The following is a 27484-nucleotide window of genomic DNA, read 5'->3' on the forward strand; positions in this document are numbered from 1 at the left end:
TATGTAGTCACTCACATATATCATGGGCAAAACATATACCATATACAGAGAACTTGTTTGAATACATCTATTTATTTCAGCATCGGTAAAATACCATATGAAATACAATTTAGTAAACCAATTAATGATGATGTTAAACAAATATTGCCATATCCAGATAACGGTGGGCATGATGTTACACATTTAATCGAACAGGTTAAAATTAATTTAAAAAATAATTTTGACAAACGTAAAAAACAACAAAAATAGTATATTTCGTTACAAGTGCCCACAGCCCCGGCAGAAAGTGTGCTCTCAACGAATTTGGAGGGGCAAGCACGAGCCTTGGCGAGGCGTTCCCGGGGCATGTTTTGTTTCTGAGACTTCAGACGACATGTGAGTACAGTTTAGACTATGTTCACTTCTAATATCGAAAATAACTTTCTTTCAAAAATACTTTTCAACATAAATTTATTTTTATATTATCGGATAGTCTTAAGGATTCAGCTTCTCCAATCATTATCGTTTACACTTGCAATGAAAAAGTTATACATACAATGATGACATTTTTTGAGTCATACTCAAAGATAGTGATGCCGCGATATGACGATACGATACGATATGGAGGTGATGATATCCGATACGATATGGGGTTTCATATCGTATCGTCAAACTTAGAGATGCACACGAGACGAGACGAGACGAGATTTGATCGAGTCTCGTCTCAGTCTCGAAAAATGACCAAAACAACAGTCTCGTCTCGGTATCGTCTCGCCTGAAAAAATCAGAGTCTCGTCTCGGTCTCGTCTCGAGTAAAAAAAATCAGAGTCTAGTCTAGTCTCGGCTGTATAAATATAAAGTGAACAAAAGTAAACTTTTTTTTTTTATTATCAATACAACATTTTTAAATATATACATTCTTGTAATAGGTATATGCATATAAAATATTTTTTTTTATTTTTTACTTTTTTATAACGTATGAGTACTTTATTAGTTTTTTTTTCAATTATTAATTAACAACGAATATTGCATTTATTTTAACTCAAAAAGTATGTATCGATTGTACTGAACAACAAACAAAAAAATATATAAAATGAATATAAATTAATAAAAAGACCTGGTAACGTTTGTTGGGGCGTGTGGCCCGCGTTACCCGTTGAAAATTAAAAATTTTCAATACTCCGGCTAGGGCCATGATTATTTCAAATTATTGCTGAAATATAATTTAATGGTTTATCAACAATAACATTACTCGAATCAAGGCTTTTTTTGGAGCCTTATAAACATTTTATTTCAACTCTATGATGACATTTTTTGGTCCGTTTTTTTGATTTTTTTTTCAGCGAGCCATAACTTTTGTTATAATCAAGATAGGAAGTTCGTATTAAGCTCAAATTATGCGCCTTAAAAAAAATCTAGTGACGGCATTAAGGGTTTTTTTCTCTCTCAATAACAGTTTTCGAGCAAAAAAATTAAATATCCGAATTTTTTGTCAAATTTTGAAGTTTTTTTTTTTTTTTCTCAAAAACTATTATAGATAGGGGAAAAACCCATTATGCGGGCGATAGAGTTTTTTGAGACGCATAATATAAGCCTTATACGAAGTCTCTCTTTTGATTTCGCGTTGAGTTATTCATTGCGCCGTTTTTCATTTTTTTTTCAGCGAGGCATAACTTTTGTTATAATCAAGATAGGGAGTTCGTATTAGGCTCAAATTATGCGCCTCAAAAAAATCTAGTGACGGCATTAGGGGTTTTTTTCTCTCTCATCAACGGTTTTCGAGAAAAAAAAATTAAATATCGGAATTTTTTTTTTCAATTTTATAGTTTTTTTTTTTTTTCTCAAAAAACTATTATAAATGGAAAGGGATTTTGCAAAGCGGGCGATAGAGTTTTCTGAGACACATAAATTGAGCCTAATACGAAGTCTCTACTATTTTTTATTTTTTATTTTTTTTTTATTTTATTTGAACTACGCCTCTCAGCCAGAGTATAGCTGTTTATGAGGCCAGAATTATGATTTTGCGTCGAGTTATTTATTGCGCCGTTTTTATAACTTGTAAAATTTTCACATAAAAACGTATGTACTATTTTAAGTTACATAAATAATAATTTAAGAATAATAAAATATAAAACAGAAAAGATTTACGAACAAAAAACCTCTGGTGATAAATACTCTCTGATGGATAGTTTAGACACCACAAATTTTTAAGTAAGAAAAAAAATTTTTTCAAAATTTACATGTTAATTTTTTGATTAAAAACTATTATCAATAGAGCAAAAAACCTATTACGCGGGCGATAGAGTTTTTTAATGCGTTTCTTTTGAGCCTAGTACAAAGTCTCTCGGTTACTTAGTTCGTAAGTTATGAGCGTTTTTTTTTTTTTCGCCGATGAATTCAAGACTGCGGCTGAGCCTATGGCTCCTAGCCTCCGTAATAAATAAATTAAGTTTAAATTAAAAAAAAATGCTTATTTATACTTTGATTTAACATCTATAATGAAGATGTTCTTTATTTATTTCGTACGTCTAAACCAGAATATAATTTACCATTATTTTTTTAAATCAAGCTGGATTTCAATTTAATTTTTATTCATTCTATATATTTTTTTGTTTGTTTATGGTTATTATAAAGATGTATAAGAACTTGAAACTAAAAAAGGCACAACAAAAAAAAAAAAAAAAATTAAGAAAACCAAATTTGATATTATTGACGACACGACGAGACTCTCGCGAGAGTCTCGCGAGAAGTCTCGGACTAATGCTAGTATCGTCTCGGTCTCGTCTCGCCTGAAAAATTGTCAGTCTCGTCTCGAGTTCGCGAGACGAGACGAGAAAGTGCCGAGACTGGTCTCGTCTCGTGTGCATCTCTAGTCAAACTCGATACGATACGATATGGTCAAGACGATATATCCGATATATCGTCCATATCGACGATATGACATTAGTTTTTTCATAATATTTAACAAATTTTATTAAAAATTGTAAATTTAAATTATAAAATAAATCAAACTCGAAAAACTAAATGGAGAGTTCTTTTTTCACTTTTTTTTCAAGAAAAAAGAACCATTTTATTGAAAAAAAACACTTCGCTTATTTAAAAAAATTATATAAATCTAGAATGGTTCAAAAATTATCACCAAGAGGTCTTGAATGTAAACAACCCAATAACTCATGTCGAAAAGTTGAAGAAAAAAAAAAAAAATGAGACATTGAATTAATTTAAAAATTTACCAAGGAAAAATCAAGTTTTATTTAATTTTTTTTTAATTGAATACTTATATTTTGGAAAATTATATTAATTTTGAGAAAAAAAATTAATTTTTTCTGGAAACAAAAACTTTTTTTGCTGAAAAAAAAAATTTGAAAAATCAAAAAAAATAATTGATATTTCTGAGCCCAAATTTTTGCTATGCTCAAAATGTGTGTATTGTGTACTATATTCTGTGAAAAAAAATTCAGAAAAAAAAGGGTCCCTTTTGAGAAATTCCAAAATTAGTGGTATTGAAAATGATGGAGTCTAGAAAAATGGATGAAAAAATCTAAAAAAATTAGAGGCTTAATTTCAGCTTAAAATCAACCGAACATCGCTCATTTTATTAAAATCGAAAGAGGTCAGGCAGATGACCCCGTGATTTGACTAAGAATGCCCCCTATACATATACATGAATTTCTGTACTGAGAAAAAAAATATATAAAATTTCGAAAAAATACCCCAGAAACTGAATTTTTTTTACAATATCGTCGATATGACAATACGATACGATATGGAGACAATACGATACGATACCATATGATGAGTTTTCGATACGATATGGAGGCAATATGACCACATGACGATACGATACGATACGATATAAGGCCTCATATCGTATCGTATCGTATCGCAGCATCACTACTCAAAGATTGTATGAATTTCAGTTAGGGCTTTATGTTCCTTAAAGCACTAACAGAAAAAGTTTATGGTTTAGTAGTTTTAACAAATTTTGAATACTACGTCGAAAAAGTAGAATTCAACGTTTTTATTGAGTAAATGGAGATAGTTGTAGAAATTACTCCGGTGGAAATAATTTCTCCGATTTTCTCCGATTTTTGAAAATCGAAATAATTCGGAAAGAATTAGAGAAAATCGGAGAAAATGCGGACAAAAATCGAAACAAGTCGAAGAAATTCGTAGGAAATTGGAGCAATACAGAGAAAGTCGAAGCAATGCAGAGGAAATGGGAGTAATATCGGAGAAGAACGGAAGAATAGCAGAGAGAAACGGAAAAATATCTGAGAAAATCATAGAAATTATTTTTACCAGGGTATGTGACGTTGCTTTCTATTTCTAGTATTTATTATACCATGGATTTTGCCATGATGTGGCTGTGATTCCATATGTTTCAAACTTTTCAAATAATATCAGATATAGTCATAAAAGTCGAGATATTCCTACTACCTTGTTCAAGAATATATATCAGGTTTTTTTTCTCGATTGGATATTACGTACCCCTGTTTAAGATTACTAAGATTAAGTATAAAATATCAAAGATAATTAATATTATATATTATTTGGCATTGAAATCAACGATAAGGAAACGTTTGTGAAACACATTGTTGGCCACATTGTCCAACACACATGAATTAACGCTCATCTAGATCATCAGCATCGATAAAATATATATTGTCGGTATTTTTGTATAAATCATTATTAAATTGTTTAAAATTAGATAAATTTTTGTAAAATAAATATATAATAAATATATACTATATACAAGCGTAACCTTCAAATTAATAATTTGAACAATTCAAAAAAACATATGGTTATATTCAAACTCGCTGAATAAATGCGCAGCTGCAAACTCACACACAGCACTTACACTAATTTTGGTTATGTTTATTTTTAATTTAAAATCACATTTAAATTTTTGGTAACCTTATGTGATTTATTTATTGATCATATTTTTAAGATTGATATTTAATTAACAAAAGTTTGATCAATAAATAAATCACATAATGTGACCGATAAAAATAATTAAATTAAATTGAATATGTAATCAATTTAAATGTGATCAATAAATAAATCACATAATATAATTAATATCACTTTTTTATTAATTACATATTTAATTTATTTTTAATTTTAAATCACGTACATTTAACTTTTTTTGGTCACATTATGTAAGATTACCGAAAATTCAAATGTGATTTCAAACTAAAATTAAATATGACCAAAAAATGTTATTAATAAAGTAATTTAAAATGAGAGCACGTGATTGGTTGTCGTGAATGATCAAAAATGGAAGCCTAAATGAATGCATGTTTCAATTATTGTTGTTGTATACCAGCGTTGTTTTATTATATTATGGTTATAATTATTGTATTTTTTTTCTCAGTGTTAAAACAATTAAAAAAAAAAAACTGTGAAAATTAAAAATAAAAAATATATTCGCTTTAATAATATTAAAGAAATATTTTTAGCGAAATTCCAGATAAACTCTTGGTGAAATCTACGATAAAATCGTAGTAAAATTCCCAATTATTTATGGAAAATTTACGATGGATTTCTGCGGCATTCACGCGAAACGTTATTATTTAACAACTTATTCATCATGAAAAATTTATAATTATTTTATTACATGAATATTCTTAGTATAATGGATTCACGGTGAACTTTACGATGGATTCCAGTGGTATTCTTCGAGAATGATATTTCTTCACATACCCCGCAAAAAAAAAAGATTATCGAATATCTTCCATGGAATATAGATGAAGATGTCGATCTTTTGTAATGTAATTGCATTTTTGCACGTAATTTGATATCAATTTTATTATACAGTGTACTACTTTTGGTACGGAAAAGATGTAATGTTAACAAAAATAACTTAAAAAATATAATCACAATATGTTTTTATCATTGAGTGGAACACTTTCTTCAAGGACATTGGCAACAGCGACATCTGATACTTCTTGTTGATCAAGTGGGTTATTCCATTTTTGTAATTCCCCAGTTCCAAATACTGCAAAAGTGAGAGCACCAACTGTGTAAGTACCAGCAAGTACCCAAAAAACAATACTCCATTGATGAAATATTTGGTTTTTATACGTAAGATTGCCGACCATGAAACTACTGACACCACCACCAAGTGATGAAAGTGTATTGGCTAGACCAAATATTGTCCCTGAAAAATTTGGCGCAATGTCAAGACCATTGCCAAGATAGCCAGCAGTTACAGCCCCATTTATTGTCAATGCCAAAGTGAATATTGTCACTGACAAATAACGATCACAGCCAAGATTTGCCAATAAAATCATCAGCATTCCAGGGAGCAAAACAGCTTCAATAAAAACGTCAATATATCATCAACTTAAAATAATATTATTAAATATAATCATAGAAGATAGATCTAATTCTTTAACTATCATTTGAGACCTTCAAGATATCAAATCAATATTGAGTCATTTTCTAAATATAATTTAAGATACACTCTTACCAAAAGTTGTAAATATCTTCCGGATTGCTGTGACAGACAAGTGGTTATTTTGGCGTAAATAATCGGCAAGAGTTGACGTTGCTACGGCAAAAAAATACTTGCCTATGTAAGGAAGAGATGAGAGAAGACCATTCTGTAATTAAATAAAATCTATAAATAAGTGATTAATTGATAGACTTCGTGAAATTCTATTATTTTACCTCTTTTATGTTAAAGTCTAATATATATTTCATATAAGTAGGTAGTTGATTGACCACTGTGAAGTAACCAAAGACACTGCAACCATGAGTTATTATTATTGCCCAGACTGGCAGTGATGTGAAAATTGATTTCCATGGTACAGCTAAGACCTTGAAATGCAATTCACTATCATTAATATTTATTACAACTAAAACTCATTTATTTATACCATTTTTGATGATGTTGTTCCAATCGCTGTTTCAATGTATTGTCGTTCATCGTCACTTATTCGTGGATGTTGAGCTGGTGAATCAAACACGAGTGCAAACCAAGTCAAACTCCAAAGAAGTCCAATACCACCAGTAATATAAAATACTGATTCCCATCCAATTGATGCAATGAGATACCCACAAAGTGGCATGGTTATTGCAGCACCAAGTGATGATGCTATTTATAAAACTAGATCAATGAATACACTGAGAAAATTTTTTGATGAAAAAAAGAAGAATTATTCTCGATAATAGAAATCAACTTCTTGGCAAAAACATTTTTAAAGAAAGAAATAATTTTTTTTTTATAAACTATAATTGTTTTATAAAGAGAAAGAAAAAAGTCTTGATCAATTCGAATTAAACGAAATTTGTTTATTTCATATAGATGGCGTTTTGTGTCGAACGATAGTAGAGTGGGTATAAGCAGAGTGAAGCCATAGATGATTTTTATCTCGGAAGTGACGGAACCCTCTTATACCCACTCAATACGGTGAACTCGGAATTGACGAAAACCTCTTATACTCGCTCCATACGGCGAGCACAAAATGTCGGACTAATGGGACCTCGGTGGCTTCACTCTGCTTATACCCACTCTAAACGATAGTAGAGTGGGTATAAGCAGAGTGAAGCCATAGATGATTTTTATCTCGGAAGTGACGGAACCCTCTTATACCCACTCCATACGGTGAGCTCGGAAGTGACGAAAACCTCTTATACTCGCTCCATACGGCGAGCACAAAATGTCGGACTAATGGGACCTCGGTGGGTTCACTCTGCTTATACCCACTCTAAACGATAGTAGAGTGGGTATAAAAAGAGTGAAGCCATGGCCCATGGATGATTTTTACCTCAGAAGTGACGGAACATTCTTATATACCCACTCCATACGGTGAGCACCGGAAGTGACTCTGGAAATTTACGATGTGCCATAGTAAAAATTGATAATTCTCTTAGAAATCCTATAGGTGTCACTGATAAATACAATGCAACATGGTTAAAATTACTGTCACGCCGTATGGGTATACAGAACGCCGGTAGGAACAAATCCGAATCGGTGTCTTATTTTTTTCAATAATATAAACAAGATTTATTATTGTAAAATCTTAAGCAATTATGATCCAGGCAAGTTCTGTTTTAAATGGGCATTTTAAAAAATTTTACCCGATTTTGACGAAAAAATTATTCTACGGGTATTTTGACCTCCCGATTTCAATAAAAATATCAAAAAAATTCTATCCCCCCGGGAAAGGGTTAAAAAAAATTAATTAAAATTAAAATAATCAATTTCGCGATTCCTGTTAGAATTAGAAAAAAAAGTTTCAAGTAAAAGTTGTAGAGAATAATTTTTTAGGGGGGGTAAGTCAAATAAGTTTTTTTTTTTTAACCATCCGTTTTCGAGTAATTAATTTTTAAAGTTTTATATTTTTTGATTAACGCGTTTCCCCTCACGAGCCCCCACTCAAAACTCTCCTGTGCGACCGCGATAGATATATAAAAAAGTGAGATAGTTTTATTTCGACCCGACGCTATCCGACGCTTCTCGACTGTACCCGACTTGACGCACACACACACTCACAGCTGTTGTATTTACACGCACCGTGAAAGTATTAGTGACATAAACTTTTCAATTCGAATTCTCTCAATTCTCGCGTCGCCGACTCGGAATAACAACAAAAGCAATTGTTAATAAAAAAAGAATCTTAACAAATAGCCCCACCATTCAAAAATGCATCGATTTTGAAAATTTTTTTTTCGTCATATTATAAATTAAATAAACTATCGTATGCGCGTAATAAAATTGCTATTTCTATTTTCTCGCGGACCGTAATTATTTTTGGCGGAAAAGGGGTGCTTTTTTCGTGAAAATGCCCTACAACGAAATTAAAGTACTACAATTAAAGGAAATTTTCCCGTTTTTATTTTATTTTTCGGTCAACTATTTAAAGAGTTATTCGATATTTCACGGACAAAAATATTTTTTTTTTTATTCTTTTCGCGACGCGTAATTATTTTTGGGGGAAAAGGGGTGGTTTTTTCGTGAAAATGCCCTACAACGAAATTAATGTACTACAAATAAAGAAAATTTTCCCGTTTTTATTTTTTTTTTCCGTCCATTATTAAAAAAGTTATTCGTGATTTCTCCGGCGAAAATATTTTTTTTTCTATTCTTTTCGCGACGCGTAATTACTTTTGGTGGAAAAAGGGGGGTTATTTCGCGAAAATGCTATATATCGAAATTGAAGTACTACAATTAAAGAAAATTTTCCCGTTTTTATTTTATTTTTCGGTCAATTATTTAAAGAGTTATTCGATATTTCTCCGACAAAAATATTTTATTTTCAATTCTTTTCGCGACGCGTAATTATTTTTTGGGGAAAAGGGGTGGTTTTTTCGTGAAAATGCCCTACAACGAAATCAATGTACTACAAATAAAGAAAATTTTCCCGTTTTTATTTTTTTTTTTCGGTCAATTATTTAAAGAGTTATTCGATATTTCTCCGATAAAAATATTTTATTTTCAATTCTTTTCGCGACGCGTAATTAATAATAGTAAGTAATAAATAATTAATATTTGCATAAATAAATAAAATTCTTTAAATGATTGAATTTTTTTCTTTTATTTGTTTTTGTAAATATATATTGTTAATAAGGAAAGACAAAAATTCATTTATTCTATAAGAATCTACACATTTTCTACTTTATATCACAATTTTTTTATTGTTAATATCCCAAGATTGAATTGTTTAAATAATTTAACAACAAAAAAAAAGTGTATAAATTTGATAATTTTTAGTTGTTGAATTGTTTAAACAACTGAATCTTGGAATATTAACAATAAAAAAAATTGTAATATATATAAGTAATAAAATTTATTTATTTAATAAAAAAAACTTATTTATTTATATAAAATAAAATAAAAACAGGAAAATTTTCTTCGGTTTATGTACATTAATTTCGATATATAGCATTTTCGCAAAATAACCACCCCTTTTCCCCAAAAAATAATTACGCGTCGCGAAAAGAATTGAAAATAAAATATTTTTGTCGGAGAAATATCGAATAACTCTTTAAATAATTGACCGAAAAATAAAATAAAAACGGGAAAATTTTCAATTAAGTACTTCAATTTCGATATTTTCGCGAAATTCCCCACAAAATAATTACGCGTCGCTGGAATCGCCGGAGAAATCACGAATAACAATAATGGACGGAAATTAACGGAAAACTTTACGTTGAAGACATTTTCACCACCCCTTTTCCCCAATAATACGCGTCGCGAAAAGAATAAAAAAATATTTTTGTCCGTGAAATATCGAATAACTCTTTAAATAGTTAGAAAGCAAAACGGCAATTTCTGTACCAATTTCGGTAGCATTTAGAAAGCACCCCCCGCCAATAATTACGGTCCGCAATAAAATAAAAGCGCGCGCATACGGATAATTGACATCGATGCATGGCTATTTGAATTCTTGCGTGGTTGATTCCGAGTAACATTGACGGTGAAAGTTCACTTACTTCGGTGCGTGTGCAACGGTATTGTGTGCGATCAAGCGTCGGTCGTAAACTATCTCAATATATCTTTAGAGCTCAATTAAAAATATAAAACTTTAAAATTAATTACTCGAAAACGGATGGTTAAAATTGACTTACACAACTACTTGACTCTAACAGGAATATTGATTATTTTAATTTTAATTTTTTAACGATAGTTTTTATATTATTGAAATCGAGGTCAAAATACCCGTAGAATGTCAAAACTTTAAAATGGATCATTACTAGAAAATAGAATTCGTTTGAATAATATCAAAAAGTTGTAAACATGATAAAATTGTACACGATAAAATGATCTGAATTCGTTTATATGCCAGGGTTAAGTAAACACTAACTCCGGCCATTACGAACGGACGGGGTTATAGATCGGTGTTAACTTATCCCTACTAACCCTAACCCTGCCGAATTGCCATTACGAACGGACCCAAGTTAGATTATAAAATAATATTTAATTAAGGTGGTGTTATTAAATGCACCTCTCTATATTTTCTTATCACTCACTGTTGATACTAAGAGAACAGAGTTTATAGACAAATATTATATTGTTGAAGTTAATTATTTAGATTAATAATTTTTAGGTTCGTTTCCACTGTACATTTGCTGACCTGAAGAAAGATCTTCTTCTCACTTCATAGGTGTGTTCGTTCACTATTCACACCGAGCGTATGCACGGAGCGTATGCAAGGAAGCGCTAGAATTTTGCGGTCATTTGAAGAAACTTTAGTAACTAAAATTTACTAAAACATTCGTTATTTTCAGTCATTGGGTTTATTTTGTTAATTTAATAATTTTTTCTCAGACGCAAGAACAAATTACCAATTAATAATAATGAAAGAGAGCGAAAGAACTGGGAAAAACGAATAGCAATAAATAAATAGTAAATTTTAGTTGCTAAAGTTTCTTCAAATGACCGCAAAACGCTAGCGCTTCCTTGCATAGGCTCCGTGCATACGCTCGGTGTGAAAAGTGAACGAACACACCTCATGACTGTCACTTCATTTTGTAAGCGCCTTCTGCGACAGAAGTTTACCATTTGGTATTCTTCCAATCAAAGTAACCAATTGAAACACTAGTTATTTTGATAGTGCCATGTTTTGTTAAACCTTAAAGATGTTTGTATTTTTTTACTATGTATTTTACCTTTTTATACTGGTAACCTTAGTATCTAGTTATTTTTATCTTATCATGTTTGTATCTCTTGTAACTATGTTGACGAACCATAGGGCTTTGTCCCTAGTGTTCATTAAATAAAAAAAATTGTTTGTGTTACTAGTACGTGCGAGGAAAGTGAAACTTCTGTCGCAGTTTGTCGAGTTATTTTATCATGTAGATAGACTCACAAGTGTATAAGTCAAAAAGAAAGGAATATAAATACAGAGTTTTTCTCCATGGTCCAGTAAAAAACAAAAATCAAGTATAATTTCGTTTGGTTTTTTTAATTTTATTTTTTTTTTTAATCAAGAATCGGAATCTTTTAGAACATCAATTTTCTTCATTGATTCTGCCATTTTTTTTCTCACGGATTTATTAATCTTTAAAATTGTAATAATTTCAATAATAATAATAATCTAATTAATAATGAAAACAATAATATTGATAATGATCATAATAATATGTTACTAATACACAGAATGATATCAATAATAATAATTAATTAATTAATAATAATAATTCCGATAACATTATCTATTAATAATAACAAGATCAATAGAGGCTCATTTTGTGTATTTTGTTTCATGTTTATTATTAATAATGTTCATTTATAGATTTATGCAATCATAAATGAATAAAAAAAAAAAATTTCTCATAATTTCTTTATCTTATGAATTTCATTTTTAAATTATATTTATCAATATCATTTAAATAATATCTACAAACAAACAATTATTATCGAAGGAATCAAATCTGCAGATGGTACTGAACAATATTCAAATTTGTTATTACAGGTGAACGTATGAGACATTTTTACTAATCACTGAATATTAATAAATATTTTAAACAATAGTTATTTATTAATGCACTCTTTTATATATTCATTGACTTTATTAATTTTTTTTTTTTTAATCCCCCAGAAAAGAAAAAATGTCAATTAGTAACAGGTAATTATTCTCGATTCTCGTTGCCTTAAAGGCTAAGCCACACAGACAATGGTTCGACTCTTCAACTAGCAACATCATCAGCATCAAGTCATATTAGAGTAGGGCAAATCCCCCCGCTTTTCCATATGTAAAATTAAGTAAAATAATTAGGAGTGTAAACTCTCTCTCTTGTCTTTGAGACGTCAGACTGACTGGACCTTTGTTTTAACCAGTCGTCTGGCGACGATGAGTTTGAGGTTATTTTTCTGTATGTTGGACATGGTGGATCAACCGCCATGTGCTACCTTTTGTTTAACTTTGATTTTGATGATCAACTCAAGGCGGATCCTCGAGTTGATTATGATACTTTTGATACATTCGCTTATTAGATTTAGTTTATTAATTATTAATTAATTAATATTTTGTTGGACGCGGTCCCCTTTAGATTGGGATTTTTGAGATATTATATTTGGATTAGTTATTTTGTATTTTGAGTTACGTTGATGATTGATAAATAAATATAAAGTAAATGAATTGATTGTGTCTTTTGTTATTATTTTGGGGTATTTATTAATTATTATTTTCAGGATTTAATTATTATAACAGCTTTATCCGCCCCTTCTACCAAAACCCACGCACTGAGCGACCCTGCAGCTTCCCTCTAGATTGCTTGTTTCGGTTGTTTTATTCATTGTTTAATTGTATTTTGTCCAGGTATGAATGTGTTCCCTAGCGAAAATGCCGATAGTCCGTTTGTGCACTGATCTCATACAAAAACGACACAAAACCGACACACGACTATAAGAATTTCTAAATCACAAAAATAAATAGTAAGAAGCATTTAAAAAATAAAATATTATGTCTAAAAATTTCTAAATAATATTCTCACAATTTAAGACATATTAGAATTTTTTTTAAATAATTTTTTTATTGAAAAAACTCAATTCTGTCTATGTATTAAAAGTGAGGTTAGCTGTCAGAATCATCTGTACACGACTGTGAGATTTTACAATTCTCACACAATTCCGACACACGACTGTGAGAATTGTAAATCCGACACAATTCCGACACAAATCCGACAGACGTACGACAGTATATTTTTATTTTATATTTAATATAAAAAAAAGCATTTTATTAATAAAAATTTCGTTCAATATTGAAGTTATAATATTTTAATAATTTCAGGCATATTAGATTTTTTTTTTTTGAATAAATTTTGACAAAAAAAATAATTGGAATCGTCTGTGAGAATTTGCGATCTGCAAAAATTTTTGTTTAATAATATTCCAATTATTTTTTTTGTCAAAATTTATATGTCAAAAAAGAAAGATTACGTCATATTCAAATTAAAGTTTATTTTGTTAACAAGTCAAAAGGAAAATATTTTGCTCATATTTTTTTTTTACATATATCATAAGAGAACTTGTCAGACATGTGTGAGGTGTGGTTCGCCTTACTTTACTATTTTACATTTAATTTAATTTCAAACAATAATTTAAAAGAGAGACACGAAATTTATATTTAAATATTAAAATGATGAAACATTAATAATAATGCCCCCAATAGAGCATTTTCGCGAAAAAACCACCTCTTTTATCTCAAAAATAATTACGTGTCATGAGAAAATAGAAATAATAGTATTTTTATTAGCATACGATAGTGCATGTAATCATTAACACGATGAAAAAAAAAATTTCAAAATTGATGCATTTTTGAATATTAGAGCCATTTGTTAAGTTTTTTTTTTTATTAACAATTCCTGTTTGTTGTTATTCCGGGCCGACAACGCGAGAAATAAGAAAATTGCCTGAAATCGAATTTTAAAGTGTATATCACTAATACTATCACAGTGCGCGTAAATGCAATAGTTGCGTGTGTGTATGTGCGTCGAGTCGGGTACAGTCGGGTAGCGTCGGGTCTAAATAACACTATCTCTTTTTTTTATATATCTATCGCTCTCGCGTATGGGAGTTTTGAGTGGGGACACGTGAGGGGTAACGATTTAATAGAAAATCACAAACTTTAAAAATTAATTACGCGTAAACGGTCGGTTAAAACAAAAAAACTTGACGCTCGCTACACATGATAAAATATTCTTTTTCGATGTTTGTATTACTGTATAATAATATGATAATAATATAAAAAATAAATACCGACTAAAGATAAGTTTTCTATTAAATTTTTTTTATATTAGATTTTTGTATATCAATTAGTTTTATATTTTTCGTAAGTATTTATTATCAAACTTGATTTTTTTTAATTGGAATATGATTTATTTTTTCTTCTTAAATGTCTTGCTTCATGAGAACAGAAATTTTCGTCCCGTCATGTACATGCGCTCGTGGCTCGGTGGGAAAGTCGTTACGTTTAAGATATCGTGGTTTGCGTCGGTCAAGGGTTCGGTTCCCCTCATAGGTAATGAGTTTAGGAAAAAAAGATATGGTTTACAATGTGAAGTTGCACTGTACTTCTGGTAATTAACGAAAGTAATGTTAAATAAATAATTTTTTTATTTATTTAAATCAGTAGTAATTTACTTCTTGAATTAAATCTAATTTTGACTTGATAGAAATCTTTTTGTTCTCAATTCAAGACACAACTTGATTATTTCCAAGAAGCCTTGTTCTAAAATTTAGAACTGTTGTTTTTAAAGTGAGAACAAAAAGATTTTTTTCAAGAAGAATGCGTCTTAATTCAAGGCCGTTTTGGATTATTTCCAAGAAGCCTTGTTCTAAAATGTAGAACTGTTGTTCATGAAACGAGAACAAAAAGATTTTTTTTAAGAAGATTTTTTTTATGCGTCTCAATTCAAGACCTTTTTAGCATTTATTTCAAGAAGTTTTATTATCATTACAAGGATAATTTTTCTTTTTTCAAATCTATTTTAGGTTTATTTCAAATCTAAATCTGTCATGTTTCAAGAATTATTTTGTCTTTCAACAAGAAGTTTTCTATTCATAACAAGAACTTTTTTTCTTTTTTCAAACCTCAAAATTTCCTAGAACAAAAGTTTTATCTGGTAGAACTTTTTTTTTTCAGTGTAGTTTTTTAATCCTCGTATTTTACATTCACTCACAAGAGGCAAAAAGAAAATAATAGATTCAGAGAAAAATTAATAATTGGAGAAAAAATGATTGTGCAATATAATAATTATTTCTAAATCTATATAATAAAAAGACGTGGCCATTCTATATATAAGAATGGGGTCATAAAAAATATTTTTGTGCGGGAATGGATGCATTAATGGTGGTTTAACGGAATGTTGGGGAAATCTCAGAAACAGCTACCTCGGTAACTTATGATAGAATTGTCGTAGTGTTTTCGTATGACTCAAAAAATGCGTCTTCCGAATACCATATATTTTTCTACAAAAAAATTTTTTTTTTAAACATAGTTTTCGAGAAAAAAAAAAAAAACTGTTTTTTTCGATTTTCGATTTTCAGTTTTTTTTTTTTTTTTTTTTTTTTACTAAAAAGTATAACTAATTAAGAAGTAAATTTTCGAAGGCCTAACATAACCTTGCTAGGATTATGTTAATGAGAGATATCGTGTAAAAGTCGAGAGACTTTATCTTTATAGACTTAAAGAAAGCGTTTTCAAAAACTCTAGAGCCGTGTTGAAAACTTATCACTCTTAGCAGAATAGTTTTTAGGAAAAAAGAAAGAAGAAAAATTTCTTTTCAAATGGCTTGAAAGATGCGTCCATTAAATACTCCTCACCTGTATATAAAGTTATTTTTCTATGAGTCTATTCATAGTTTTCGAGGGAAAAAAAAAGAAACTTTATTTTTTTTAACTTTTTGATTTCGATGAATTTTATTTAAAAAAAAAAAGTTAATAACGAGCTCGTTCCATCAAAGCGCGATAGAGTTTTTCATGACGGTGAAATTGAGCCTAATGCGAAGACTCCACGATCATTTTATCAGAAGTTATTGAAAGCGCCGTATTTAAAAAAAAAGACCGCCCATTTTCACGAGCCATTCTTAATCGCTTTCTTCAGAAACTTTATTACCAGAAAAATAAAAAACTTATAAACATAATTTTATTTACAAAATCGCGTAACACGGCCACCATGGCCCTAGTCGAAGTATTGAAAATTTTCAATGGGTAACGCGAGCTACCAGCCCCAACAAACGTTACCAGGTCTTTTTTTTTTTAATTCTAATTAATATTTTATAGTCAGTTATAGACCAAGCATAATTCTTAACTATATACAGTTATCCTTTTTATAGTTAAACAAAGTGGTCAAGTACCCTAACCACTGGCCAGGCTCGAATCTCAAATAAATACTCTATTGTAAAGGCAATCATCTCTTTATCAGAGTCACGCAGATAATATTTTAGAATTTGTCAGAGACTATTGTCTCTTATCGAGAGGCTTTCAGCAGCTTCTGAACTACCTCTAATTTGGTCATAATAGAGACAGTTTTTAGAGGCAATAGAGTTTTCTGTTTACAGATCTGTTTCCAAATCTAGAGATGCCGCGATACGATAAATGGCAGATTGTCGTATCGTATCGAGAAAACTAATTACCGTTATCGTATCGTATCATCTCAAAATTCGATAAAAAATCAGATTGTCGTATCCTTGTAGACATTATATCGTATCGTATCGTGTATTATCAATCAAGAGGCACGGTAGTGCCTCGCGTCAAGTATGAGAAGAAAAAAAAGAAAGTGGGGAAACGAGATAACTACCATGCCTATTATACACGGCAAAAATTTTATCATGGAAAAAAAATTAAAGAAGTTTGGAGCTTAGTTTTTTTATAATTAATAATTAAAGTATGAAAAAATTCATCTAATCGAGCAGTATATATGAGGTCTACTATAGGTGTGTTCGTTCACTATCCACACCGAGCGTATGCAGTGTATGCAAGGAAGCGCTAGAGTCGTGCGGTCATTTGAAGAAACTTTAGTAACTGAAATTCACCAAGGCATTCGTTTTTTTCAGTCATTGTGTTTATTTTGTTAATTTAATAATTTTTTCCAAGGCGCAAGAACAAATTACCAATTAATGATGATAAAAGAGATCGAAAGAACGGGAAAAAAACAAATAACAATAAATAGATGGTAAATTTTAGTTACTAAAGTTTCTTCAAATAACCACACGACTCTTGCGCTTCCTTGCATACGCTCCGTGTGTACGCTCGGTAAGAAATGTGAACGAACACACCTTATATTCTAATGTACGCTTGGCAACACCGAATAGTGATCCGCCATGTTGTGGCGTGTAGGTTTAAAAACGCCAGTTATAAATCCCACATTGATACACACATAAAATACGATTTACCAAAGTTAGTATTTAGCCAAGGAAATAAGCTTTCCCCCACTCTTCCTTAAAAACATTTGATGCCGTGTCCCCTTCTCTAAAACTAACTTTGGTAAATTTTACTCTACTGCCACAGCAGCTATATCATACACTAACACGACCGCACTCTCAGTACAACCAACTGTTTTTTTTTTGCGGTGTTTCACGATTTACACATTTTTTTCAACTATTGAATAAATGTTTAAAAAAATAAAAAGTTGATAAAATATATTTCAGGGATTAATAATATTAGGTTATTATACAATAATTATTTCAAAAAACTATTGTTTTATCAAAAAAAAAAAATAAAAACTTCATCTTTTTGAGGTTGATAATGGCTCTCGGACCAATGACTGAAACATAGGCTTTATCCCCTCTCCTATACCCCAAAATTTGGCCGAGGTAATCCCTTAATTAAAATATGATAGAGTTGAATGAGGATGCTGAAATTTGGTAATGATCCCATAAATCGATGTCGAGCCTTTTTTTTAAAAAAAAAATCAGATTTTTTCGTTGCGGTAATCCTTACATGAAAAGGAGAATGAAGCCTCTCTTCGAGCTATTTGATTGGCTGTTTATAATGATTCATTTGTTTTTGTTTAATTAATTTATCTTTTATTTTGTTTATCCGTTGCTATGTGTACCCGTTGTTATTTTATTTTTTGCTTATATGTGATGTTTTGCCAATGATGTAAGAAGGTGTAGTAAATAGTAAGAAGTATGCATGTAATAAATAAATTAAAAATTTTCATTCATTCTTCAGCAATATTTGCCATAATAAATTGATATAATTATGGAAAATATTGCTGAAAAAATAATTTAGATAACGAATTTGGCTATCAACGTTTGCCATATTTAATTAGTTAAATAGCTATTGGCAAATGTTGCTAAAGAAAGAAGGTAACTAAAAAAAATTAACTTATAGTCTAGATTAATTTCACAGCAATATTTTTATATTGAATTAGAATTATTGTGTCAAATAATTATGGCAAATGTTGCTGAGAAAAGAATGTGACTAAATAAATTAATCCGTAGTCTAAATAAATTCCTCAGCAATACTTTCTATATTAAATAAAAATTATTGTGTCAAATAGCTGAGGAATTGATCTAGACTAATAATTAGTTTATTTGGTATTCTTTTTTTTTCTACTATATACTCAAAAAGAAAGAGTAAATTATAAATTGGGAGATATCGTGAATTTTTACGTAATGATCGAGATCAAAAATTTCTTGCTACAACCTTCTCACATCATTAACGAAACATCACATTGATAGCGCGCGAAGCGCGCCAATTGGTCTAGTATATATTTAAAGCATAATCGATATTTACGGTCTTTTTTGTTTTTCTCAAATCGACTACATTTCGTTCGTTCAGTTGGTAAAACTTAACAATTATTTTTCTTCTCTCTCCGAGACGTCTCTTTTTTTTAGTGTTTATATATTGGCTGTACTGCAGTATGTTATTATTTGTTTGTATGCATGACATGGATAACCTCCAAACTACTTTGACAGCATAAATAAATGTTTGTTTACTTTACTAAAAGATGTGATATCTCAACAAAAAAAAAAAACAATTGTTTTTTTTACAAAAAAAGTGTCAAGTATTCGAAATTGTCACTAATTGTGAGTATATTAATTAAAATGTGATACCAGAAAGACAAGAAGGAAATATATTTTTGACGTATGTAATTAAGTCTGAACTATTGAAAAAAAAAAATTTTAAACTTGACCCCACCTGGTTTTTCCCAAATAAAATTTCAGTATCGAAGACATATATTTTACATCAGGTGGGGTCAAGTATAAAATTTTTTTTTTCAATAGTTCAATAGTTTCAGTTTGTAAAAAAAACTTGTTTTTTTTTTTATTGAGATATTATCTACGATAGTTTTTTTTAAAAAAGATTTTATTATGTTCATGTGATTTAAAAGTTTCTTGATAATATATAAATGATATTAAAGAAGAACTTGAAAAAATTTTTTTGAAGAGATATCATTTTTTGTGCAAAAATTTTATATAAATTATTTTTAAATGAGATAAAATTTATAATTTAAAATAACAACTGACTATTCCGTTGATTTACAATTTATTTAGTTTTTATGAACTTAAAGCCCATAGAATTAGATCTACTTTTAAATACTCCTCGAAATCCACAAACCTTTACCTGGCTTACCTAGCTTAAATTCATCAGGTATTTTTAGATCTATATGTTATTTACAATTTTCAGGTATTTTTCCAAGGCCTCAGTCGGTTTTTTCTCTTTTACCCAATATCAGGTCATTTCGTAATTATAACCAGTCTCGTGATTACTAGATCTTATTTTTTCGAATTCAAATCACAAATATTTTAAGCAAAATTTGCTATTGTATACAACTTCTGTTCTCAGTGTATACTTGATAAAAATGTTAATAACTAACAAAAACATATTTTACCCATCATGTTTGAGACAAATTTGCTTCGTTCCATTGGTGGGATCCAGTGTGATGTCATTGGTTGTATGGCTGGCCAAGTTGCACCCTTGTATCAAATAAAAAAAAAACAACTAAAAAATAAGTGTATTTATTATGATGAAAAAAGTTCATTGTTTATAAAATACCAGCATGAACCCGAGAACAACTCGCAAAGCAGCAACAACACGATACCCAAATGTTGCGGATATTGGTGTCAACAATGTCACTGCACTTGATATCATCATACTGTAGCCGAAAATTTTTCTTGCTCCGAACACCTCAGCCATCCTTCCACCAGGTAATTCTGTGCAAATGTAACCCCAAAAAAATGCCCCAAGTATAAAATTGACTTGATACTCGTCCCAGCTATATCTAGTTCGCTGTCGCTCATAATTTTCCTTCTAAAAATATAAATTATTATTAATTATTTATATATCTTTTTGTAAGGAAAATGTATTTACCGGATATACTCAATTAAGAAACCTTGAATTTTGTATAAAACTCGATTTATAATTTTTCACCTTGAATATTAAACTTACTTTATCATTTTCAATCATAAGTGTTGTTTCATTGTTGCTTATCATTGAGTCACTTGCACATTCATATCTTGTTTTTTGTATAACTGACATTGTTGTACTATTAGAATGTGTAGTTAAATTATTGTTGCTTGGTGCGACCATTGCAACGATTGCAATAGTCAAGTTGACTCGTAGCATGTAATTTAACATAAATCCAAGAATCACCATAATATTTAATACTTGACGACATGTCAAACGATCTAGAAAACATTTATTATTCAACATTTTGCTCTAAACTGATTCAGCTCGATCATCACTATTTGTGGGAGTATGGAATTAACAGTTAGTGATTAGGGCTTCATGCGGTACCGAGACTAGTCTCGGTCTCGCATGCGTCGTCTCGCGAGACCGAGACCGAGACCGAGACCGAGACCGCCTTGAATCAATAAAACGATACCGAGACCGAGACCGAGAGTATCGTTTGAAAGTCTCGCTAGTCTCGCGAGACTCTGAAAATTTTAAATAATATTTTTTTTTTTTTTTTTTTCCCTCTTACCGTATCGAATCATATTGAAAAAAAAGAACTGTTATATTCCTGCACAGTAAGACACTGCACAGTAGGGCACTGACGCCAAAGTCACAAGATATTCACAAGCCTTATTATGTATCAATGAAAATTGTAAAGACTTAAGTTACGCCAATTATATTTTCCTCAACTGATATTTTTTGTATTTGATGTTTCAAAAGCAATGATTTACTTCTTGGAAAAAAAATACATATCGATGTAAAAAAAAAAAAAAGAAAATAAACTATTTGTTTATGGCATTTCTAAAGACTTTTCTCAGACTAATTTAACGATTTTTAAATTTTCAAGATTCACTTTGAACATTCGTTTGTCTTTCATTTTTATTTTTTTTCTGGAAACAGAAAGATTATGTCTACTGTATTTGTTTACACAATTAGGACGTTCTGATGCTTTATCCTTGAAGTTGTTCAGTTCCTCTGTGGTCACGTTGAAGAAAACATCAAATTTTTTTTTAAAATGTCCAATAGCAAAAAAAGAAATTTCAGTGATAGAAATATAAACATAATTTTTTATTTCAAAAAATATGTAAAAAGTTTTAAATAAATCAATGTAAATATATATGTATATATATTTTTGATATAAATATAATTTTTTTTTATGAATTTAATAAATGAAAATAAAAAACAAACGTCTTATATAAAAATAATTCTCGTCATAATTTTGTATGATTAATCAATTTTATTAATATTAAAATTAATAATCAATTTATTAATTAATATAATTCAATATTTATTGCATTATTTTATATTTTATAATTTTAAAAAAATTAGGTAATACAATATTAATTGTTTTTATTTTACACGAATTTGATATACATGGTATTATTCAATCACTTTTTTTACTTTACTTGGACGAATAAATATTAGTATAAAAGCGAGACCCGGCGAGACTTGCGAGACGAGACCGAGACCGAGACCGAGACCGAGACCTAAAATCTTAAAATTGCGAGACCGAGACCGAGACCGAGACCTGGTGCGAACGAGCGAGACCGATACCGAGACTCGTCGAATCTCGTCTCGTCTCGTACCGCATGAAGCCCTATTAGTGATGCCGCGATACGATACGATACGATATGAGGCCTCATATCGTATCGTAATTTTCAAGGGCCATATCGTCTCGTATCGTATCGTCAGGTAGTCATATCGCCTCCATATCGTATCAAAAATTCATCAAATCGTATCGTATCGTATCGTATTGCCTTCATATCGTATCGTCATATCGACGATATTGTAAAAAAAAAAATTCAGTTTCTGGGGTATTTTTTCGAAATTTTATGAATTTTTCTTTTTAGTGCAGAAATTCATGTATATGTATTTTATTTTTATTATTTCTACCATGTGTACTTCAGCATCTGGATTTTCTAAAATTTTTTCAATGATCACCAATATATTTTCGAGCAAATACAAAGTTCTCAAAGAGATAGAATTGAGAAACTTTAATAGAATCTCAGGGTCAAGCGTTGCAAATTGGTTTTCCGGTAGGAAGGCCCATTAAAATATTTCCAAACAATGCTGTCTTATCTTATTTTCATATATTTTTGTGTACTGTGGTTGTGAATACCCTGCTGGTTTCTGTTTTTTTTTTTTTTTTTCCTTGAAAAATTATTTTGTCAACAAATAAAACTCTGAAATGTTGCAGATACAGATGACTTTTATTTTTTTTCTAACGGTTTTTTAGAGGTCATTTTCTTGAATAAACTCTTCTGTCAATGTCTCATTTTTTTTTTTTTTCTTCAACTTTTCGACATGAGTTATTGGGTTGTTTTACATTCAAGACCTCTTGGTAATAATTTTTAAACGATTCTAGATTTATATATTTTTTTTAAATAGGCGAAGTGTTTTTTTTTTCAATAAAATGCTTCTTTTTTCTTGAAAAAAAAGTGAAAAAAGAATTCTCCATTTAGTTCTTTGAATTTATTTTATTTTATAATTTAAATTTATAATTTTTAATAAAATTTGTTAAATATTATGAAAAAATGTCATATCGTCGATATGGACGATATATCGGATATATCGTCTTGACCATATCGTATCGGATATCGTCACCTCCATATCGTATCGTATCGTCATATCGCGGCATCACTATTAACAGTAAATTTTGCGTTCACCAATCGTTGCCAACAATGACTTGGATAGTCACTTACTTTATTTACTTTTTTATTTCAAATTAATGGTGAGTTGAAAAAGCAGTATCTTCTGCAATTTTCGAAATAAGATCACGTTATTTTTTCATGTTGCAAATGATTATTCAATTTTATTAATAGCCGACTTGGCGAGTCAAGTGGTTTCTAAGGCCAAGGCTAATCCCATTTTGTTATTTATTATTAATAAATTACAATGTGATCTGTATTGTAAATAAATACAAAAAAAAGTCTTAATTATCTAAAATAAATGACTGTACACTTGAGTTTTAATTTACTAAACTGAATAAGCACAAAAAGCTAGTTAAAAAAAAAGTCACAAACCAAAATAGCTCGAAAAAACCGCATTTGGTAATTGACATTATAATATTGCACAATTGTTAAAAAAGATACAAAATTAGTGATTGCAGATGGACCCACAAGGTTAATGTAGTCAATTTGCTTTTATGAATTGTTCCGGAAATGATCTCGTATTTCGTTTATTAAGGTCAGTCGATCATAATAATACTTATAAAGTTTAAAAGTGAATAAAAGAATGTCATCTTTCTCTCCGATCTTATTTTTGATCGTGCTCTTTAACAATTCAACAAATATATCTCACGACAATTATGATGTTAATTAAGAAAGAAAAAAAGCTTTTCACCAGTTAACGTTTCTAAATTACTCGTTACCTGCAATATTGCGATAAAGTGCCATTTTTATTTAGTCTTAATTCGAAGACACTTGATAAAAAAATTAAGCCAATAAATCACACCGTTCAGCAGTGTTTGAAATCCAATAATGAATATATATGATTGACGGTCAAATCATTTACAATCAACACCCCTACCAGTAAGAATAGATTAATAAACTAATAAGTAAGGAAAGAAAAGAAATAAAATGCTCGTCGTTTTCGTTGACTGGTGGATGATGTGTTACTGAGCGCATTCAATATCACACAGAGCAAAATATGAAAATGAGTGGTAGAGTAGTGGTAGGTCGTTATGGTGGGGCAACAATAACAGCAAGGAAAAATAAAAAGACGTGAATGTATAAATCCATTGACTGTATAATTTTTTTAAATAATTGAGATTTATTTACAATATATAAAATCGTTTTTAACATATAATTTATTCCAAGATGTTTAGTTTACTGTTGGTTTTTCGCAATTGTGCACGCCAAGGTATAATCAGTGCATCATTATTATTATCATTATTATCACCGTCTGAATGATGTTTTTTATTAGCATCTCTATTTTTTTTATTTTCAGACTCAGTTGGGTTTCCTTCGTGCTTTTCTTTTTGGATTGTCAAAATTTTCTCAATTTTAACAGACGGCACGTCAATCAAAGGTGCCCTGTAATTTTAATAAATTGAAAAAATACTCATTTGTTTTTAATACTATTATAGTTATTTCAAAATACTTATTATAAATAAACTCACTTTTTATCAAGATCTGCACTGTCTTTTTTAGCCAGCAGTTGACGTTTCCATGGTGGTATTGCTTTTTGTCGCTTTTCTTCATTATCACGGGCAATTTGCTCTTCAAGTTCTTTTTTAGCACGACCCGCTGCTTTTCGCGCCAACATCTGGCGTTTCCATATTGGTATAACATTACCAGAACTGTCTTTTTCTGGTATCTAGAAAATTTAAAAAAACATTACACATTTATGCTGATTGTTTTTTGAAATTTTTTTTCGACTTACTTGATCAACGAAGTTTGATACACTGAATGCCTTGTTCAATTCACTTTTAATACTTTTTACTTGATATTTTTCAACTTCAGCCTTTTCAACTTTTAATTTTTTAATACCAGGTATGTCCTTGGTCATTTTGAGTTCAGCAATCAGATCAGTTTTTTCCACGAAAAATGGTTCAGACACTGCAATTAGAAGAAAAAATTAAGGTTCAATAAAATATATGAAAATATACGACTGGTCACTAAAGTCGCTGGTTAATAATAATATTAATAACCGTTAGTCATAGAAACACTGCGTGGTGGTGGAGTTGAAAACGTCTTAGCTGCATACATTTTAATATTTGTACGTCGCAGTTGAACACTTGTCAAATCTTGTATACTTATTGTTGCCAATGGTTGTGGTGTTTTTTTCTTTTGTGTTTTACTTGTTGCGACATTTGCTGTTATTTCTTGACGTGGTGCTGACGAGTTTTGCGGTGGCAATGGTGGTGGTGGTGGGCCTGATGACGTCATAGTTTGCACTTCACATTCATTAACTTCTTCACTGACTTCAGATATACCTCGGAAATCCAAATTGTCCACTGATCTATTCATTAAGTTTATTGTAATTAATGAAAATTTGTTTTAAAAAATATTAAACTGACCTTGCTTTTGAAAGAGTATTCTTGTTAGTTGCTTTACAGATACTCCTCAAGTATTCAGAAGGTTTAAGCAACGTATTCGAATCAGCAACATTTTTGAATTTCGGTGGAATAAATGGCAGGACCATGTGCTTATTTATCAGGTGGCCCACCTGACTTGATTTATTATCAGATTCAATTTTTACACCTTTGTCAACTTCTATTTGAAAATTTTGCTGCTGCTGTTGATGTTGATTCAGCTGGTGATCAAAAGAGGATGATACGTCCTCGTGCTTGTTAGTCACTGTTCCGCAACATGTGAAAAAAAAAAAAATGATCATGGTTTTAAATATAAAAAAAGAGGTGGTAAAATAACAAAGACAAAGCAACAAACTCATCAGTTTATTATTATAATCATTTAATGGGTAGTTTATGATAGGAGGAGTGAAATCTAGGTAAGTGTACTATATGCCTAGATGATCAACGTGGTCTAGTTGCGTGCTACACACATTCATTAGTATTGGCTAACTCATTGAAAATTCTAATTTTGAAATTCTGTGATAAATGTAAGAGAATAAGAAAAATATACTTGAAGCGTCACATTTTTTTATTTTTTTTTTTTGAATGGAGATAGATAAAGAACATATATATTTATACGTATATATATTCGTTTTTCATACACTGGAAAAAAAATTCTATCTGGTAATTTTTCCTATAGGAAATTTTTATCATTGAATGATGAAAAAATATCTTGATAAAAAAAATTCGTAATGAAAAACGTAAAAATTCTTGAAACATTAAATATTTTATTAAAATCAAAACTTAAGTATTTCCTATTATAAAAAGGCACTTGACCGCTTTTTATTCGTGATGTGATTGGTCGAAATTTTTTAGCATTTGTTTACAACTAATATTTTATTATTTTCTCTCTCATACTAATACGTTGCTACGGGTTGTTATATGATTGCTGTGTTTGTTCATTTTCGGCAATTAATTTATTTGAGTTATCAAAAGTCATACTACAGCTCTTTATTAAGCTCTATATATTCGAACTGAATAAAAAAAGTAGTGTTATATTTATTTATATTTATGAATACATCTAATATATATTACTAAATTAATATTTGAATAAAAAAAAGTTAGGGTAGTTACTATACGTTATGGTTACTACGCTTATCAAAAACCTCATCATATTTATTAATTTTACTTAGTTAAAATAATATATAGATTTAAATATTGTATAAAGTATAAATATTTATATAAATAAGTAAACAAGTAGAAAAAGTTAGTGTGTGGTACGTACACTGAGAGAAATTTTAACTAAAAATTAAAATCATGGTTGAATAGAAATTACTATAGTACTTTGTAATTTTTGTTTCATTTCTGGGACTGGCCGCGAGAGTCGGAATTCTACAATAAAATTATGTAAAATGTGTAAAATGTCAAAAAATTGCTAGGTTACTTCAAGCCTCTATACATCGTTATCCATTGCAGATAGACATGGGGTTGAGTGAAGTTTATTATTGAAAATTCAATTCTAAACAATTTATGAAGAATTACTTTTTTTGATTAATCTCTTAGATTATGAGTTATGAGTTAATTAAATAAGGAACATACATGTTTAAGGAAAACAATAAAAATTATTATATGTT

General features: G+C 29.8%; 2 protein-coding genes across 4 annotated transcripts in view; both read right to left on the minus strand.

The window, feature by feature from the left end:
- Window positions 1-5017: 5017 nt before the first annotated feature.
- Window positions 5018-24469, minus strand: LOC122855070 (sialin). 3 transcript variants are annotated; one of them, XM_044156225.1, is made up of 8 exons: window positions 24207-24469; window positions 20831-21069; window positions 20438-20692; window positions 20274-20358; window positions 6864-7081; window positions 6655-6804; window positions 6455-6587; window positions 5018-6298 (listed from the first exon to the last, which is right to left on the minus strand). In XM_044156225.1, exons 1-8 carry the CDS (start codon window positions 24229-24231, stop codon window positions 5859-5861), a joined length of 1545 nt encoding a protein of 514 aa, XP_044012160.1. In that variant the 5' UTR covers window positions 24232-24469; the 3' UTR covers window positions 5018-5858. The 3 variants fall into 3 exon arrangements, with proteins under 3 accessions (XP_044012160.1, XP_044012159.1, XP_044012162.1); XM_044156224.1 differs by having other exon boundaries at window positions 5239-6298; window positions 20831-21160; window positions 22445-24469; XM_044156227.1 differs by having other exon boundaries at window positions 5239-6298; window positions 23539-24409.
- Window positions 24470-24529: 60 nt separating this feature from the next.
- The window catches only part of LOC122855066, a 54055-nt gene continuing 51100 nt past the window's right edge, over window positions 24530-27484 (minus strand). Inside the window, exons 8-12 of the mRNA XM_044156193.1 lie at window positions 25857-26136; window positions 25488-25798; window positions 25220-25395; window positions 24957-25153; window positions 24530-24870 (exon numbers count right to left, since the gene is read on the minus strand). Coding sequence (XP_044012128.1) covers window positions 24645-24870; window positions 24957-25153; window positions 25220-25395; window positions 25488-25798; window positions 25857-26136 — 1190 coding nt within the window. The 3' untranslated portion in view covers window positions 24530-24644. The remainder of the gene's footprint in view (window positions 24871-24956; window positions 25154-25219; window positions 25396-25487; window positions 25799-25856; window positions 26137-27484) is intronic.

Source organism: Aphidius gifuensis, linkage group LG4 (genome assembly GCF_014905175.1).
Source record: "Aphidius gifuensis isolate YNYX2018 linkage group LG4, ASM1490517v1, whole genome shotgun sequence".
Taxonomy (NCBI): domain Eukaryota; kingdom Metazoa; phylum Arthropoda; class Insecta; order Hymenoptera; family Braconidae; genus Aphidius; species Aphidius gifuensis.